Source organism: Kryptolebias marmoratus, linkage group LG20 (assembly GCF_001649575.2).
Source record: "Kryptolebias marmoratus isolate JLee-2015 linkage group LG20, ASM164957v2, whole genome shotgun sequence".
Lineage (NCBI taxonomy): Eukaryota > Metazoa > Chordata > Actinopteri > Cyprinodontiformes > Rivulidae > Kryptolebias > Kryptolebias marmoratus.
The window spans coordinates 19,190,925-19,211,061 of record NC_051449.1 but is presented as its reverse complement, the minus strand read 5'-3'; the positions used below and the strand labels follow the sequence as shown (position 1 = coordinate 19,211,061).

Sequence of the window (20,137 nt, the reverse complement as noted above, 5' to 3'; positions counted from 1 at the left end):
CTTTAAGATTTTGTATCCAAGGTGGCAAGGAATGCTACTTTTATTCTGTTTGGTTTCCATCCCACAGCTCTAAGGTTTGTGTACTCTAACTTCTCTCAACAAGGTAAGCAGCTAAGTTTTGTAGAAAAACTACAAAAAACATTTTTTATCCTACATGCTAATCATCAAACGTCAAGCAGAAGGACAAAGTCAGTATTTTGCTGGGGTAAACTTGACCAAAAAAAAAAAATCATGCCATTACTATTTAAAGCCAAACATTTTGAAATGTCTTAAGTGGTGATGGAGACTCAAACAGAGCAAAAACTTCAGCTAGCTGACATCCATCCCAGAAACTACAAAGAAATGCTAATGTTGCTAAGGGCCAGTAGCATTCATAGGTAAATGTTTTTGAGGAATAACTTACTTACAGCTAAATTCTGTATGCCACAAGTGGCCAAATAACAATTACTGCAATGCCCATCCATCATACACAAATCATTTTTTTAAACCAACAATAAGAAAGTTTTGAATAAAATACTAAGCTCATAGGATGCTTTTCTAAGTTTAAGTGCTAGATGATTCATCTGATTAACATTTTAGACTAATAAATAAAGCTAAATCAAAGCTTTAGACACTGAACACAACTATAGATTAAATAGACAATTTTAAAAAATTGTATGGATCATGTTATATAAGCACCAGAAGTAATAGTGTTTTTTTATTTATTGTGGCACTTATTTCAGACTGTCACCCAGACAGGGCAGTAAGTCTCAGCAATCTGAACAGATTTCATTAGGGAAAAAACATAAAAATGGTTGTGTAAGCAAGAGAATCAAAGTATTACACTTTACAGTTCTATGTGTCTGTGAATTCTTAATACTGATCACTTAATCCTCAAGTGTGTCCTAATCTAAGAAGTTAAATAAGATGACTTATATGTAAAGTAAGTACCAGGAGACATAGTTATTGTTTCAATAGCTCTCATTTCGAGATGTAAAGTCAAATTCTTGCCTTTTTATGTCTTGAAGCTCAAATAACATCCTCCCAAAGTCGTGAAGCAGTAAGTAAAACCTGCAGCTCACTTATGAACGCTGCATTTCCCTCAAATTTACTTTGGTTTGCCTGAAAGAGTGATTTTATTCCAGATCTATTTGAGGTTATAGCTACAGACCGGAAGTTACAAAAGTAACCACTGGTGCTCTCATTTCAAGTCGTGGTAGGACGTCTGGACTGAAGGTAATAGAGTTGTGTTTCAAACTGACAACCACAACAACACCATAAGGTTCAAACATCTGTCTACATCACCATAAAACATAACAAGTAAATCAATAAGGCTACAAATTCAGCAGTTTGTTCCATGCAGCTCAGGCAGTGCAGACTCCAAACTGAGTCACTGCAGCATTTTCATTCCTGTCTGATTAGAACTGCTGCCTTCAGTGTCAGAAGGACAGATTGAAGGTTTCGTGAACTTTCACTGAACTGGAACCGGTTTCAAACTAACAAAGTAGTGAAATGTTCAGCTTTGTGATGCAGAATGCTGCCATCGCTTTACATTCTCTGATGACACAGAGCTCCATCTTGTGTCCACATGTCTAACCTCCCATTAAAACAGCACCGTGGTACACCGTTTTTTAACGAGACAACATCCATCCGTACACAGCAGGTGTGTCTATGGACTGCCTGCATCATATTGAAGTTCTCTCATGGTCAGCCATGTCCCCGAGTTTCCCTCTGTCAAACATGTCTGGGATCAGCTCAGATGTCAACTCCAAACCAGTGCTGATTTCCCAGACCGTGAGGGCTAGCTACAACAGCTGTGAGCCAACTTGCTGCAGTTGAAGATTTAATGACTAAATGACTTTGTTCTTGTATTTAGTCCCAAGGAGGAGAAACACCCGACTGATACCAGCGTTGAGCCCAAACTCCCACCGCAATCACTGCAATACAGTCATATGAACTTTAAACTTGTGAAGTTTCATTTCATTTGCACCACTTTGTCTGGATTCTGATTCTAAACTGTCCCTTGGTTTTAGTGTGTGGGTGAATGGTTATTTGTCTCACTTGTCTCTAATGTAAACTTGTGATGGACTGGTATTTTGTCCAAAGTGTTCTCTGCCTTTCTCCCAATGATCACTGGACATGAACACACTGTAACCCTGAACAGGATTGAGTGGGTAAAGAAAATGGATTATCTGTCATTAAGTGTCATTAAGCTTTTATATTTTGATTTAAATGATAATAATAGTTAATTAAACTATTTATAATTTGATTATCATCCAGCAGTATTTAAATCAATACCATATCTCTAAAAGTCTAGCAATAACCATCCCTGTGTATAGAAAACTAAAATAAGGAGCCAGCTACTCTGAGGTGTTTTTATATCTATATTAACTTCCAATCCCAGGAGTGATTCTGAGACACATGATGAATATTGGTCCTGATCCGGTGAATAAATATTCAGCAGCAGTCGCCTGCTCTGGGTTGAGAGGAGCATAAGATCAGCCAGACTGCGTTTTCTGAGATTTGCTCCATTTTTTTCCCCCTCGGCTATGAACCGAGGTAACCGGTGTTTGGTTTTTCACTCTGTCCAAGTCTGACTGAGTGGAAGAAAATGAGCAGAGGCCGTGTTGAACACTCTGCTCACCGTCTCACTGGGGAAGATGCACAGCACACACACACACACACACACACACACACACACACACACACACACACAGACATTTAAAGAGCTGTTTTTCAGCATTATAACTCAGTTTAACTCTCGGAGTATCGTGTTTTCTCAGCCGCAGTAAGTTACAGTATGTGGGTTTGTGTTAGCATGCTTGTGCTGTCTTTGTCCTGAGAAATTGTGCAGCTTGGTGTGTAACATTGTGAGGGAACTGAATAACAAATAATCTAATAACACTAACAGTGTTTCTTTCACTTTGTCCCTTTTATTCCTCTTTTGCACACCTTATCTATTTGCCTTTTCGAGAGCACATGCAGTTCTTTGTGTGGATGAAGATAGAGGCTAATGGAAAGTAATACCATGTAGTTATCTTTCTCTCTTTGTCTTTGTCTGTGTTTTCTCACTTTTGTTTCCCAGTCATATATCCGCTGTATGTCAGCTGCAGCTCCTTTGTTTTCTTTTTCACGCTCTTTATCCCTTCTTTGTGCTGAATTACACGTGCACTCTTATCTGTGTTCCTTTTAATGGCTCGCCATGCTGCTCACAGCTCCTCTTACAATGGCAATGTAAAAGAAAGCGCTATAGTTCTCCTGTCAGGCCACATGGTTTTACACCAGCTGTGCCAGATTAAATACTTTATCAAATGCTGTGTAGATTTTAAGAAAAGAAATGGACAGCTAGACAGTAAAAGAGGAGAGATGCATCCTGACAGCCAAAGAAGGCTCTTTAGTTAGCTGAACATGGTTGAAAGTGTCAGTGTTGTCTTCTCTTTTTATTCCTGCTTTTCTCCTCAGATAATGGGAAATCAAAGCTTTTATAGGGGCAGAAAAAAGCAAAAAAAAGCATCAGCCACAAAAAAAAAAAACTTCAAACAAAAGCTTTTAAAAACTACTTGCTGGATTTTGCTTTGGACACATATTTGTCCATGATAGCTTAACATGCTACTGATGCACTGCATAAAAATACAGACTGACAATTATTTTGTAAAGCTTTAGATTTATATGTGTTTGTTTACAGACATATAAAATGTCCCAGAGTCAATCAAAATTTGTACAGGTAAGTAACATGCTAAAAAAATAAAGTCACTATATTTAGTGACTTATTAAATGATGCATCTTTATTCTTTATCATGAAAAAATATATTAAACACAGCAACAAATGAATGTTTCACACTTTGTTTACTTGATGGCACTTGTTCTTTACTTTGTAGAATACTGAAATAATAATATATGGCAAAGTGATCTGAAGACAGAAATTGTTAAATCCACAACCCCCCAAAAGAAGATTGAAAAAAACATAAATGTAAAAATTATCCAGATGTTCTTTAAAAGTTGTAATGTTTTTTTCTCCTTTTATAGAAAATAAAAATGTCCAAATATTCTAACCCATGCCATGCCACCAGGTGGTGATAACACGCACATTAATCACATATCGCAACACCGAGAAAGAACATTGTCAACTTGGCTAAATATTCTCTGCTACACCATTGTTTCTCAAAATCTGTTTTTGATTGTTCACCTCTAACACACAAAAAGCTGAGTGTTTTTAAAAAATCTGTCTTTCTTATTAAAAAATCTGCTTGTGTGTTAATGAGAGAAGCAAGCACAGCAGAAAATCTTTGTTTTTAAGAATATCTGGAGTATTGTGAACTAAAGATGGACATTTTAAGCAAAAACACTTCAATTCAATTTGTAATTATTTGATTTTTCTTCAAATAACACCTGTGACCATGGTTTCCACCCTATATTCCTTTCAAAATAAATACAGTAGCAGAAACCGATGCTGGGACGCTCCACGTCTGCTCGTCGTTTTAGCACTTAAACAGTAATATACCGAAATCTGCATGCAGTAAAAAGACTGAAACCATCAGCAGCAACTGATGGAGCAGAATGGCACTAAGGATTATTAAAAAACTTGTTTTTTACACAAACTGCTTCTGCATTTGGATAAGTGGTGGGTAATACAGCAAACATTTCATCACAATTTTTTTACAGTAGACTCACAACCACAATTTTATCACAAATTGTTGTTGACTTTTCAGTTTTGATTCTTTTCCCTTTTTTGGACTCAACAGTGCAACCAATTTGATTTCTATGCAAAATCATAGCCTTTTTTGTTTTGTTTATATATATATATATATATATAAGTAGAGCATTTTGTAACATTTTTGAACAGATTGAGCAATTTCGCCAACTTGTGCCAATTACAATGGAGATTTTACAAGTCCCATACATGAAACTTGAAGCACACTTAGTTTCTGATTGCTTTGCCTTACTAAATTTTTTATTTTAATTTAAAAGGTAAACAGAGACACTTGAAGTGAAGTGCACTCCTGTTACATATAAAAGCTACTTTATGAAGGAAGCTAGCAAATCAGTCTATTCACTTCACTTGTTTTTGAGGTTGGACTCAGTATATATTTAGCTTCAAATAAACAGAAACAGAAAACAGAAAAATAAACATCAGGGAGAAAAAGACTCAAACAATACTCAAGGCTTACTTAAAATGGGTAAAATGTCAATTCATTTAAAAAAATGCAATTCTGCAAAGTATTTTTGTATTATTCAACATAGTCATTTTAACATTAGTTTACCTCTTAAAGTAAAACACTGAAAAGGGCTAAAAAAAAAAAGCAAACTTGGAGGTAAACTGTGGTTACTTCTGAAGCTCAACATGATCTCAAACAAAAGATATCAAAGTGTATTTATTAATAAGTTACAATATTGGCTGATTAAACAGATGTAACTGCTTCACTTACCTTTTTCCACAGATTGTTTTGTCTTCTCATACAGACAACCTTTATCAAGCGCCTGTGCTACAGGAGGTTTTGTTTTTGGTCTAAAGCTACAGTACTTGTGCCTCTGCTTGCTGCAGAGTGGCTGCTCTCCGAGCTGATGCCGTCTCTTTCAGTGGTTGAAAAGATTCGACATGTTTGCATTTGATGTGCAAAACCCATCTGTAGATGTTGTTTGTTCTCATTTGGATGAAAAATCAGATCAGTTCCATATAACAAAGGTAGATTTCTTTTTAGGGATCAACTACTACATTTTGTTTCCATTTTCAGCTTCTTGCTGCAATATGAATGAGAAATCTTTGGTAAAGCCCATAGTTTGCTGTGATTGTTGCTTTTTCAGGGTGGCCATTAAGTGAATTAGCAAATGGTGTGATTTGGCAGAGAAAACTTTAACAAAGTAATTACTGGATAAACAAACATCTGAAACTAATGAACCTGATTTAAGATGGTCACCACAAAAAATGATTATAACATTGTCACACCAAACGTTATCTGTGAATTTGACAATCATGTGAGTAGCGGACAGTCATTCCCAACACATACTTTGACGACTTATAGCTAAACACACACAGTGGTAGGAGCCATTAAAATTTCTTAGGGAAATTGAGTTTCCATCTTCTTGCCCACTCCTAATTTAGATTTAATGTTATCGTTTTTCTGTTTTTGTTTTTTAATCAAAAAATAATGGAAGATAATCAAATGTCAGCATGTAATATGAGTATATGTACTATATGTTGGTGTTCATCTAAGAGTTTATTTATTTTTCCCACAACAGTAAAAATGTATGTTTACAGTTTAATGACACTGCACACAAAGAAAGACATCTGCAAATTCTGTGATGCCAAAAAGTCATTCCATTCTATTCTACTCTGAGAAAATATATCAAATGAATAACCTTTTCTGATTACTATTTTCTAATTTTTATTAGTGTCCTTTAGGTACAACTAAGTTGTTAAAACAGTCAATTTTGCCTCTGATAGTTTATTTTTTTAATTTTCAGCTAAAGATCCTTACAGACCTAGTGAAATATTTCTCCAACAATAAAAATGTAATAAAAATTAACATTAAAAGAAGTTTTTCACAGAATACTATGTAAGCAGACTTGCATGACATTAGGTAATTTGGATTAAAAAATAAAAAATAGGATAAAACACGCTGATGAATATATTATACTCACACAAACATCAAGTGGTCCTCAGTTTGATAGATAGCAGTTCAAATACCAGTTTTACCCTTGGTTTGAATTTGTTAAATGACCCGTATGTCTCTGTAGATTTCTATCCGTGCTCTCTCAAGTGCTACAACACATACAGAACTGTATGAGTGCAGACAGAAGATGAAGAAATCAAGAGGAAGTAATAGAAGGAGGTAGAAGGATGAACGAGTTAAAGAGGGCAGAGAGTGACACAAGGAGTCAGCTGGAGTCCTAGTTTCATTCTGGTCATCAGCACTGCCAGGCCCGTTTTACGGCACATGCTCCAGTATTGATCATCTGTGTCCCAGTAAAATCTCACACAGAAGTTTTAACAAGCTAACAGAATGAGTTCAATTGATACAATATTATCAGGGAAAGTTATTGAACAAATCAAATTAAACGACAAACTTAAAGGGAAGGTTGAGATTTTTTGAAGTGGGGGTTCTGTTGAAAAAGTTTTGAACAGTTAATGTCTTACCTGTTGAAGATAACTCTTTAAACAACATCAGTTTGGAGAAATAGTTTAATTCTGACAAGACTGACGAGCTAACAGCTACTCTGGATGGGCCCGGGACCAAAGCTGGTGGCTGTTGTCCTAAAACAACTCCAATCTCAAAAATGCATTAATGGTTGACATTGTTCAATTATCTATCTACAACAGGTAAGATTTTAATTGTTTTTTTTCCCACTAAATCCCAATTCAAAAACTAAGAACTTTGCTTTAAGAAGCAAACAAGGCTGTCATCTCAGGTCAGAGATGATGTGTCTTCCTGTCAAATTCAGGTGAGAGAGTGAGGTCAAAGTGACAATATCTAATTCAACAGAAAAATAAATATTTAAAGTTATACATTTTCATTGACCGAGTCATACCTCTGATCAGATTCTAAAATCTAGTTGTTTTTTTGTGTTTGCCTTTTGGGTGACAGCAGCACACACAGGAAGCGGAGATGATTGAGAAGAACGAGAGGACAGGATTGACTCAACAGGAAAAGAGAGCAAGGGAGGTGAGAAGATGGACTGAGAGATGGCTTTAATGCCAACAGAGCTCCTGTTTTACTTACATTCACTGCAGCTGGGTCCAATATTTCACATAATAAGGCGGTATAGATTGCTAAAAAATGTCAAACTTTGGAGGCCACTTCTTCCTTAGATTCAGTTTATTGGGTCTTGAACTGGAAGAGTCTGGGCAAAAAAGAAGGTGACAGTAAAAGAAACCCCATCCCAGAGATAAGTGGAGAGATTTCCACAGTAACTTTGAACATCTTTTCACGCAGATTAGTATTGTTGCCCAACTGTAATGGTAATCATAATGTTTGTTGAAATAGTCCTTAAAGAGTAATTTTCCTAGCTTCAATTTTTATTTTTTTTACAACTTTGTTTAGTTTGAGCAGCAGTTGAAAGCAGTGGTTAAAACTGAGGCCGCAGGAAGGTAACTACACAATATACATTGTATTAAATATTTCATGCACAGCTGTATGGTTGAGTAGTTGTTTAGTGCTTTGCAGCAAGAAGATGGCAGGTTTGACTTCTAGTGGAGCCCTTTCTGTGTGGAGTTTTTTTCCTTGCATGTGTGGGTTTTACAAGTACTCTGGTTTCCTCCCACAGTCCAATAATAAGCATGTTACGCTAATTGTCTCAAGGTGTGAGTGAATGAATCAAATCATGATTTGACCGGTGCGTGTGGGCTGCACGTCATGACACTTTGCCAAAGACCCTGCAAAGACGTCCGATGTTCTGGGTGATATTTTTATGCATCCTGGGGGGATTTGTCCTTATCCAGTGTGAAAGGGGACTTTACTATATGTGTAGCAAAGCCCTTAGTGCTTCACAACTTTAGATGTAAAGACCTTGCACTGATCATTACTTAATAGTTAATGTCAATGGCTGCCAGAAGACTTTTTCATTGACTCATACTTTTATAGTCTGCTGTCATATTTCACAAAATATGCAGAGTGCACTAGAGGGGAATTTCAATGCAAATGAATTGCTGTGGTTAGGATTAAGAAATGACTGTTCTAATTACTAGTTCCTCTACTTAGTTTTTGATTTCTGAAAAGGAAAAAAACAGATTCTTAACTTATTTCATAAGACAGGCAATGTCTTTATTCTTGTCTTCGGCACACTGCGGGTAAAACATATTGGCAGAAAGCCAGAGACAAAGGATTTCAAAGGAGTGACTTTATGTACAGACTTTATTTTAATTAGGAATCGTTTGATTTCAGAACTATGACATTACATTGATATTGCTTTAATGCTTCAATGTTTATGCCCTTCTTGGAATAAAAACATAGATTATTCAGTTGCATCAAATTGATTTTTTTTTTAAACTGGACATTTAAAGAGCTCCAGTGTTGGAGAAATGATTGACAATTTTTCAGTATTTCTGATGAAATGTTAGAAGTTTTGGAAAAAATAATTAGCAGACTTAAACATAAAAATACATTTTGGTTGCAACCTTTAAACTAATAAGGAGAAAAAATATATAACCTGATTAAAGAAGCTGAGCGCAGTTTTTTGCAGAATGTAAGATCTGTGTTGCTGATGTGAGTGGGCTCTGAGGAAGTGTTAATAATATTTAACATAGGTAAAAAATATTATCTTTTCAAGGATAGACATGCTAAATGTTTCACTACAGCAGATTCTCAACAAATAAACCTGAAATCTATGTGGATGAACACATGGCGGATAAAACGTTAAAGATAACTAGAGCTTCATATTTATATTCTGTGGTTGCTTTCATTCAAAAAGACTTACAAATGAAGAACAACAATGAGAGCAGGTTTAGTTGTCTGACTGAATCTCCCACTATTGTTCTCTGATCATTCTTGTCCACTGGTGTTCTACTGTAACCCGACACTAGGAAAGAACCCTCCATATTCCTTACAAAATGTCGTAATGAGAGAAACTGAGAGTGAAACTAAGACCTTTGAGTTCAGAGATCTCTGGGGCAATCATTGATCACCCAAGCCATTATTGTCACCAGTTTGATATTGATTTAGACGCCCCCACCTTTTTTTTTTTTTTCTACAAACAGCCCTGATTTGATTTGCTGTGGTATTTAGCATCCAGGATTTGGATTATTTTAACTTGTCTGTCCCGTGTATCCCACAGATGGTCTGCTGGATTGAAATCTGAAGAATTTAGTTAACAACTCAACTTGTCTTCAAACTATGACCATCAGCATGCAATAAGTGGTGTTCAGCTGAGTGTGAAGGGGTTGGAATGACAGTTAGCTCCTCTAAGTCTGAGGCCATGGTTGGGGATGAGTCTTTGCCTCCAGTGGAAGATTTTAAGTATCAAGGAGTCCTGTTAACAAGTGATGGCAGGATAGAACAGGAGACAGGCTAATGGATTGGAGCATTGTCTACAGTAATCAAGGTGTTGCTCTGGTCTGTCCTGGTGCTGAGCCAAGAGATGCAGCTCTTGATTTACTGGTTCATCTATATTCCAACCATCATTTAGGGTCATAAGATATGAGTCATGACTGAAAGAATTGGAGCCTAGATATATATGGCTAAAATGAGCCTGCTGTGTAGGGTGGCCTGGCTCAGCCTTAAAGATAAAGTGAAGAGCTCTTGTCATCTGGGTAGAGTTCAAAGTAGAGATGCTGCTCCTTCATATCAAAAGGAGTCAGCTGAGGTGGTTTAGGTATCTGAATAGGATGCCTTGTGAACTCCTCCATCTGGTAGTTTTCCATGTATGTCCCACTGGGAGGAGACCCAGAGGCAGACCCAGAACTCACTGGAAGGATAATTAATCCTTTCTGGCCTGGGAACACCTTGAGATTCTCTGTGTTGCTGGGGATAGGGATGACCTGTGACCCTGACCTTGGATTGGAGAGAGAAAATGGATAAATGGATGATACCCTGCAGGCACCTTTCACAAACTGACGAGCTGTTTAATAGGCCAATTTTCAGTAATGAGGGGATGAACTGAAAATGGGAAAGAGGACATATTGGTTTGGTGGTATTTTCATCCAGAAAATACAAATTTGCCTGTATATTTAGGCTATGTCAAAACAAATTGGCACATAACCACTTGGAAAAATCAATGCATCAATTCAGTCAAGGCAAGAGGACAACATCACCCCAGAGAAAGAAGGCTGGCAGTGAAACGGCTGCCAGGAGCACTCACAATCAAAAATGACAATATTGCTTTCTACTGATGTGTTCACCTGAAGACACTGTGATGACATTTTGTTCAGTTTTGACAAAAATCTCTGTATGTGTTGCTTTTTTTCTTCTTGACAAAGAAAGTTGCTGCAAGAATTCCTATCAGAGACCCTAAATTCTGGTCGCCTCATCACACACTGCATTTGTCTGTTGCCTGTAAGGGTAAACGTAAGAGTCAAATCATATTTTGATTTCAGACTAAAGTTACTAAATTGCCTCCAGGAACATCACAGTCTGTGCTGCATCCAACTCAAACACCATTCCCATCTCAGACTGCTCCAGTTTAATGGCTTTTAGGATCCCGCGGGGGTTGCCAATCTTCTCCAGTATTTGACAGGGAAGAAACAAAAAGTAGGGTAACTGCTATGACTTATTTTTTCAGCAAACCCTCTGGGTTCTGACCACCAGTTCACAAGGAGCAAAACAGCTAAAATGCCTCAGAATGTTGGAAATAAAACACAAAGGCTAATCAAAACTTTGTGTCTCTGATCTTTAGGGTTGTGCATCTCTGCTTTGCTGCTGATATGATACATAAGTCAATACACTGGCAACGATCTGCTACAAAAAAGATACATTAGCACCAAAAGTCAATATGGCAGGGTTGATGAAAATCGCATTATATTGCTGAGTTTAAAGAATGTTTGGTATTTGTGGTTCCTGATTTCTGATGATGATATCATATCATTGTTCTCAGATGGACATTCATATGCATGGATTTGGATATGTTATGGCCAGGTTGATAGTGTGTTCCATTGTAATTAAGCCATGTCACTATCAAGGACAGTGGATGTCATGCACTATTCACGAGTCCATCTAGGAAGCTGATTGGTTCATGGGTTTAACTGCATTCAGATCCCAAGCTGCAGAAAAAAATAAATATCTCCTGTTTTGTTACCTCTGCCAAGGAGGTTATGTTTTTGGTAGCATTTGTTTGTTTGTTTGACTGTTTGTCTATGTACATAATTATTCAAAAAGTTATTAACAGATTTTCATGGCATTTTCAGGAAATGTCAAACATGGTACAAGGAACAAGATATTCACTTTTGGTGGTGATCCGGACAAAGGTGAAGGCAAAAGGTCAAGGTCACAGATCAGCCCATGCTCTCACTCTGCAAACTGTATAACAGGAATGTTAAACTGCACAAATGACACCTCTGAGGTCATGGGTGATCACGACTGGTTTCAGGGTTCATGGGTCAAAGGTCACAGGAAACCCCTTTGTTAAAAACTTGTCTGTGCTTCTATATGTGACCTTTTTCTTACTTCCGCCAAGAAAGTTGTGTTTCCGGTTGTGTCCGTTGGTTTGTTTGTCTGTTAGCAAAGATCAGGTTAAAAATAATGAACAGATTTGGAGGAAATGTTCAGGAAATGTTGGGGTTGTCACAAAAAAATAATGGATTCAATTTTGGTGGTGATCTAGATCACTATTTTTCATTATGATCAATATTTTTTAATCACACTGTGGCCTTGGTGGAGGTTTGCACTCTCTGAGTGATTCTAGTTGATAATGTTGTCACAACTTCATCAGACATTCACTCTCTGTATGAACCTGTGTCAATTGCTAACAGTTTTGTAATAAATCACCACAAAAAGCAGTTTTGAAAAAATCTTAAAAATCTTGAGTAAAATCTGAATGGTGCACATTGGTCAGTGACTTTTAGTTGTCACTGTATTAAACCCAAATGCTCAAATTTATTATGTTTTTCAGGATAGACTAGTTGATCCATATTGTCAGGTGATCCAAACTGCACTGTGCTGTTACTATGCAAAGACGGCTCAAGGCACGGGTGTTTGTTGTTGTTTGTCCCAGTGCTGCACTTACTGCAGTTCTCCTAAGTCCCCCTTTATGCTGGATGATGACCGTGCTATGGCTATCCAGAACGTGGATGGTAACCCTATCACACCATCAGCATTGAGTAGTGGGGTGTTATTTTCTAGTGTGTAGCTGCACCCTGACGGGTGTGGTGTGATTGTGGGTATATTGTTGTGGAAATGCGATGCTGACAGAGTGTGGTGAGAAAAGAAAAGAGATCATCTCAGGTACACAAAAAATAGATGGAAAACAAAAAAAGAGACTACTAAAAGTGCAGCAAAGTCATGACTGGCTTCATTCCAGAAGGTTTTCCAATTTTGCTGCAATCCAGCTATGTTCTAATAGATCTTGGAGTTTGTAGTGAAATCGTCATCCTATGTGAAGAGGGCCTCAACAGAAGATGTTGTTGCTGAGAAAATTATACCATTAAAGAACATGAATGAGTTGTACTAGAGATAAATTCTTCAAATGCGTCAGGATTTGGGGGGTTATTGTTATTTTTCATGTTTAAGTTTGAGTTTATTTGTTTCTTGTATTTTGTTATTTAGTTATCTTTATGTTTAGCCTTGTCTTGTTCCTTGTGTCTTTGTTTCCTGTCATCATTCACTTCTCCTCTGTTTATCTCTTGTCTTCCTGCCACGCCCATCTTCACCTGATCCTAGTTGTAATCACTCACATGTGCCCACTTCCCCTAATTACCCTCTGCTTTAAAACCTGGTCATTTCCTCCATTTACTCACTGATTCATTGTCGCTTTCACATGCTGTCTAGGTTCCTGTCTGGCCTTTCCTCGTCTTTTGATTTTTGCTATGCCTTGGTCTTTGTTATTGTTTGGTTTTGCTGCCTTGTCAGCCTTTTGTTTTTTATTTTAAAATAAAATAATTTTATTTTCTGAAGATGAGTCTGGACATTAGGTTCACTGCTCTCTCCTCCCAACCTTACAAAATGTTGCCACAAATTTCAACCTGTCAGCTTTAATTTTACACAGATGCCTGTTGAACCAAACCTGCTTGTTGCTACTTAATTTAATCATGACATAGATAAAATGTTATTGGTGCAAAGACAAAATAGGGGCTTGGGGTTAATGTTACAAAACATGTATCTCAATTTATTACCAAAACTGCATCTCCTAATGACTACTCTACTGATCCACTCTTATTCTGCATATGTGTGTTAGTGGTGTGCAATACTTCAAAAATTTGGTACTAAGTAAATACAGGGCCATTACCACCGAAATCAATTCATTTCGATATTTTTAACTTGTAAGTGCAGTTGATAACAGTTTCATGTAGGGGAGAACAGTGTGTCAGGTTTTGTCATCAATATGCTAAGTCTAAATATATTTTCATGACAAATTTTTGCCTTCTACTGTTAATTAAGTAATTATTTACATTTTAAAACCCAGGATTTATATCAGATGCATTTTATTAGGCAAATAAAAGTAAATAAATGACAGTATTTACACCACTCTAGTATTGATCTGAGCCAATATGAGTCTTAGCATCAACAATCTACACACCCCCTTTTCGTGCCGTGATTTTAAATGAATCAGTTAATCTTATCTACTGGTCACGCATTACAAAAACAATCCACTGGAATGAGGATTTCTTCTTGTGCTGTTGCGACAAACTTGTGTTTTTATTTTGGCTCGGATTAAGCCACTCAGACATTCCCTCTCAAACATCACAGGAAGGAAACAGAAGCAGACACACCTGGGAAAAGAGCTCTTGGAAACTCTTAGAATGAAAATTGTGAGTTTTGTCACTTGATCAGAGTTAGGTGAGTGAATAGAAAGCTGTTGTAGACTAAGCTAAACACTTCACACTGAAATTAATTCTCAGACAGGCACAGGGAAAAAAAACACTTCCTATGTTTATGTCTGAGTTTGAATTGAATTGTTAAATGGTAATGCTCAGTCCTTGAGTTTGTTTTTCTTGCCTGTTTTTTTCTGTCTTTTTCTGCATTCAGCTCTGACTCAATTTTTGCCCCTTTGACATGGTTTTAAGATTCTGTACATCAAACGTTTGTATTTGTTCTCACATCTCCACATGTTCACACTGTGATAAAGTCATACTTATTGCTATTCTTCTCCACACACACACACACACACACACACACACACACACACCAACACACAGAGTGCAACGGCTCATTTTACTTTTTGCAGTGACAGCTTCCTCTCTCACTCTTCAATCTTTACAAAGCTCTATCCCTCCGTGTCCCAGCTCTCTCTGTGTGCCTTGTTCAGATATTCTCCTGCTTTCACCGTGCCATTTTCATTCGTCTTCTTCACCTTGGTTGTCATACTTACCATTACTACTCGCATTCCATCTTCACCCTTCATCACCTCAACAGAGAGCAACACTACATGTACTGCTTCTGTGACAATGAAACAGATGATAACCAGTGACACAAAAACTTGCAAAGCAAAATGTTCCGAAAAGTTTTAGCAAATGACTTGGATGTGCTGAAAATAATTCTGTAACAACCTACCTAATGCAAACAATAAGTTAGGGTAACTTTACTCAGAAAAGAAAGTTTACTAATGCCAGCTAAAGAGTCTAGTAAAATATCTGTTCCAGAGTTATGCTGGATGAGTGGTGTAGTAGTTTACAGTATTGTCACACTAGTTCTGTTTAAACACACAAAGTCTCAAAATGTTTAGTGAATTTTTTTAAAGAAGTGTACGGAGAACCCATGTCTTCAATCAAGCCAACAGGACTTGAGCAAAAGTGCACAGTGGGGTGACAATACACCAGATCTCTTTGGTTAGTTTGACCAAGTAAAGACAAGCAACAAGTTCATCCTAATAGCAATACCTGAGATCGACACATGTGGACACCAGTACACTAACACAAAAAAATTATTTTCCCCATATATTCTGCAAAAACACACAACTCCTCTGTCTCTGATTGACTCTGATCTTGAATATTTTAAACACAAAGCCAAAGCCAATCACATAACTCTAACCCTAGACAATAAGAGCCCATTTGTAGCAGAATGCAGGTTCCTATAGTTTAGGTTAGACACATTCTCATGGGTTGATGAGCCCAATACATTGTAAAAAATCAGCCAAAATGTGGATTGCAGGGTCTTGGCAAGGTCTTCACAGGCTCCTTGTTCCATGTGATAGAGGGTGATTTTGTAATGTCTTGAATTACAAGACATTACAAAAGTCGTGAATATTCAACAGACCTATCCTTTTTTCTTTTTTCTTGTATAATACTTTGTAACTTTGTTAGCAAAAGTAATATTTCAATATTATATCAACTTTTTACAAATGCATTATTAAATTTTTACATATGTAATAACAAATTTCCTTCAGGAGATCTGTAAAATATCTTTTTTTAGACTGTTTTATTTATCTGTTATTTGAGTTTTACAACAATAGTATGTATTAAAAATGCAAAAAGAAATTAGGTATTTTTGAAAATCCTGCATCTCAAACTATGCATAACAGAATTATTGCAGTTTGTATTTGAAGAAATAGATTGTCGTGAAGACAGATTCTATTTGCTATATTGCAGAGGTCGAAAGAAACATCACTGAGAATCTAATAAAATTTCCACAGATAGCCTCACAGACCTGCGAAAGAGAGAAGTTTATGTCAGACGTTACAAGAGCGAGATTAAGTCGAAGTCTGTTGGCGTCAGGTTGGTTGGAGAGGCACATAAACCGCAGCACCATCGCAGAGACGATGTGTGATAAGTGAGGAAGCAGTGGGAACGGATGGAGCTGCTTTTATGACCAGATCCAAGAACGGTTCTGTAAGACACTAAAAGGGGATAGAGCCGATATCATCCACATCTATTAAAATCCACTGCACTTTGAACTGACCTTTTTCTGATGCTGCGCTTTTAATGTTTTAGAATTCAGTGAACTTCTTCATTTGATATTTGAACCTACAATGACACATGGATGAAAGCAGGCCTGGCACACAGTCTTCAAACACAAAATCATGAGAACCTGATGGGTAGGACAGAATCCACAGCACATAGACTACATACCAGTCTATGAGCACTTTATGACAAAGCCTATGCTCTGTTGTAAAGTGCTCATGAATGATCAATTTGTAATGTTCAGCAAACAACTGCTCACGCACAGAAAATTCAAGGCATCATGTTTTGAAATTATATTTCACGCTCAGACAAATTACCTGAACAATCAACAGTAGTTGTTCAGGAAACTGTCCAGCTGTCCAAGGTCAGGAAACATTTCAATTAGGCCTGGCAGGCTGTTGATCTGCCACTTCCTGTTGGACACACTCGAGCAACTTGTTCATCTGTCTGAATTTTCTAAGCACTACAAACCCAGCCGTGCTTTTCTAAGCTGCTATATAAAACGCTTGTTTTAAAATAACTGTATCTCCACAAATTGGAGGAAAGTGTAACAGTATCCTTTTGTTAAATTATTGCGGCTCTTATCATCAGAGAGGACTGTAGTGGACAGCAGCTACAAAGAAATTCACTGACTGGAGTTGAGGAGGAGACCCAGAGTGACTTATAGGACAAATGCTTTGTTTAATGGTTTAGAATAAGACTGACAGGTTCCAGGTCAGTAGTGTAAAGGTCCTGTGAACCACTGAACTGGTCAGCTTCTACATCTGGGCAGAGCCAGGAGAGATGCTTTATATTACAATCCATGTTGACAGACTCCCTGACCCCAGTTACCTCTCCTGAAGAGTCCAGTATGTTAGCAGCCAACGTGTCTGGAGAATATGTTCTGGTTCAGTGTCAACAGGAGCAATCAGCACTCCTGCCCTGGAGGTCTCACCTAAGCCCAGATACAGTCAGGTCTCCCTGAAGCCCAGTTGTCCTCTTCAGACATCAGAGTGTCTGGTCTGATCGCACAAAAGCTCTGTGCGTTTGTATGGGTGCTAAAAACCTTTAAACATGCCTTCATTTTAATGTGATATTTGCAGTTTCACGTGCTAGAATTTTCTCAGTTATGTTCTTTCAACAGGCTGAATTAGTTTTGTTTTATGTCTTATTATTTATCATTTATTTATTTGAACTACTGAATCCTGTCATCTACTTCCAGTTTTCAGTTGGAAATTAATGCTATCCAATCTTAATGTTTTAATTTTGACAAGTGAGCAGCACAAGTAGTTTAGGAGTGCACACTCCTAATTAGATGTTTTCACCCTGGAATGATCTGTCCATCATCTGCATGCCCTTGCCTCAGACAAAGGCATGCCTTAAAACAGCTGGAAGAAACATCTTGCTCTTGAGGAAATCTTGAAACATTGAAAAATGTTTTTTGTTTTTATAAGCTTGGAAAGCTGAAGGGCTTGGGCTATTGATGAAAAGCTTCAGCTGCAGCTGAATAAAGATAATTATTCAGCCATCCTTGGAAATTTTGTGAATATTTTTTGCTGTGTATTTGTCTTGTATTTGTTCAGCTAAAAGAATTGTTCCTAAAATGCTTCTCAATGAATGGTTTACCAGAACGCTGCATGCTGAGTTTCTCTTCAGTTAAATGTTTGTTCTGATTTTTTTCAGAGCTGATTGGACCCACTGTGGTCGTTGTTAGATATAATGTGCTGTGCCTGTCCCAAAACAACTGTTTGAGCAATGTTATATCATGTTATATGCATCTAATTAAACACAGTGCATCAAAAACAGCCAACAGCTGTGAGCACACTGTTTTCCTGTGATGGGTTTTCATTCTTTGCTTTGACGCTGAGCTCTGCAAAGTCTCAAATCATTTTATGCACCATTGTTTCTCTCATGTTAAGACATCAGAGCTACAAGCTTATTTGTAAATAAGCTTATTTTAAGAATGCTACATAAATGTGACTTAAAAGGCTCTAGACTGTGGTAAAGTCAAAATAATAATGTAACAGATGTATTTCACTTTTTATAGAAACATTAACAGGCCTGCTGTCACACTGATCTGACAGTCCACTGTAGGATGTGACTGTGTGTGTATCTGCATAATGAACATGTAATTGACGCTCAATTTCAAACAACATATTTTGCTGCAATGTGCTCAATCAGAGCTGTCCACTTGCCATCAATTGACCTGGATGTTACTGCCAGGTCTGAACAGGGCCTTTGTGTCACTGCCAGCTTAAGGAACTAATTCTTATTATATTCTTGTCATGATCTTAGCCAGAGACTTGGCCCACATGCAGAACACACCTCAGGAGACAGAGTGAAAATGCAGTTAATATTTATTATAATGCTCGTCGTAATGAGGAACCAGCAGCTCAGGAACTGGAATGCCAAGGTGAGTGGATGGTGAGCTGCCAGGGAGAGAGGAGCAGAGCCTGGGTTAGGTCCTTGGTGGTAGGGAGAGTGAGCAGGGTTCGGTCAAAGGAGGCCGTCCAGGAAGAAAGCAGCGTGGAGAGCCCGGAGACCAGTCAGCATTGGAAGATTCCTCCAGGTAAAAGATCAATGGCTTGATAATTCTGAAACAAGGCAAGGAAGTATTAATAACTTCAGAAAACAAGAACATGAGCCAGGGTGGTAACAAACGTACCAGTACAAGTTACACTCTGACGGTGACATGCTAGCTGCCAACTCCTTTTAAGCCTCCCTTGCTGATTGAAGATGAGGAACACCTGTCAGCAGAACCTCCAGTAGAGCTGGTGCCATCTCCTGGAGATAGAAGGAAATGCACCCAAAACCCAACCAGGATCACCAGACTCTGACATCATCTCCCCCTCAACGGACGCCTCCTGGCGGCTGAGATGAGGAAGATGGCACAGAAGCCCAATAGTCCGAGATAAGTGTGGAGTCGCAGATGAAAGAGCGGGGCACCCAAGAGCGGTCCTCAGGACCGTATCCCTCCCAATCAACGAGGAATTGCCAACCCCTGCCTCGCCGACGGGAGTCCACGATCCGTCGAACCGTATAGACTGGGTGCCCCTCAAATTCTCGGGCAGGTGGAGGGAGTTCGGCTGGAGGGCACAATGGGCTAGATGCCACTGGTTTTAACTGTGAAACATGAAATGTGGGATGGATGCGGAGATCGGAGGGAAGACGGAGACGGACAGCAGTAGGACTGACGACAGATTCTATCACATACGGCCCAATGAAACGAGGAGAAAGCTTCTTAGACATGGCCTTTAAAGGAATGTCTTTGGACGAGAGCCATACCCTTTGCCCAGGACTGTACTGAGGGGCTGGTGTCCGCCTACGATCAGCCAGTCTCTGATTCTGTGAGGCGGTGCGTCGAAGAGCCAAAACAGTGTTGGACCATACTCTTTTGCATCGGCGGATGTGATGCTGAACTGAGGGAACGGAAATCTGCTTCTCATCTGAGGGGAACAGAGGTGGCTGGTAACCCAGGGAAACTTCGAAGGGAGACCGACCGGTGGCAACAGAGACGTGAGCATTGTGTGCGTACTCGACCAACGGGAGGAATGTATTCCAGTCGGAAGGATTAGTGGAAGTAAAGCACCTGAGTGTGGATTCTAGCTCCTGGTTCATACGTTCTGTCTGGCCGTTGGATTGTGGATGATAACCTGACGTGAGTGAGACCTTAGCATTGAGTGCCTGACAGAACTGTTT

The 20,137-nt window shown here is 38.3% G+C and overlaps 1 protein-coding gene across 1 annotated transcript in view; it reads left to right on the top strand.

The window, feature by feature from the left end:
* Window positions 1-20,137, top strand: part of LOC108238234 (vertebrate ancient opsin) — an 84,005-nt gene that overhangs the window by 14,524 nt on the left and 49,344 nt on the right. Inside the window, exon 3 of the mRNA XM_037981735.1 lies at window positions 7,563-7,640. Within this exon, the coding sequence (XP_037837663.1) occupies window positions 7,563-7,640 (78 nt within the window). The remainder of the gene's footprint in view (window positions 1-7,562; window positions 7,641-20,137) is intronic.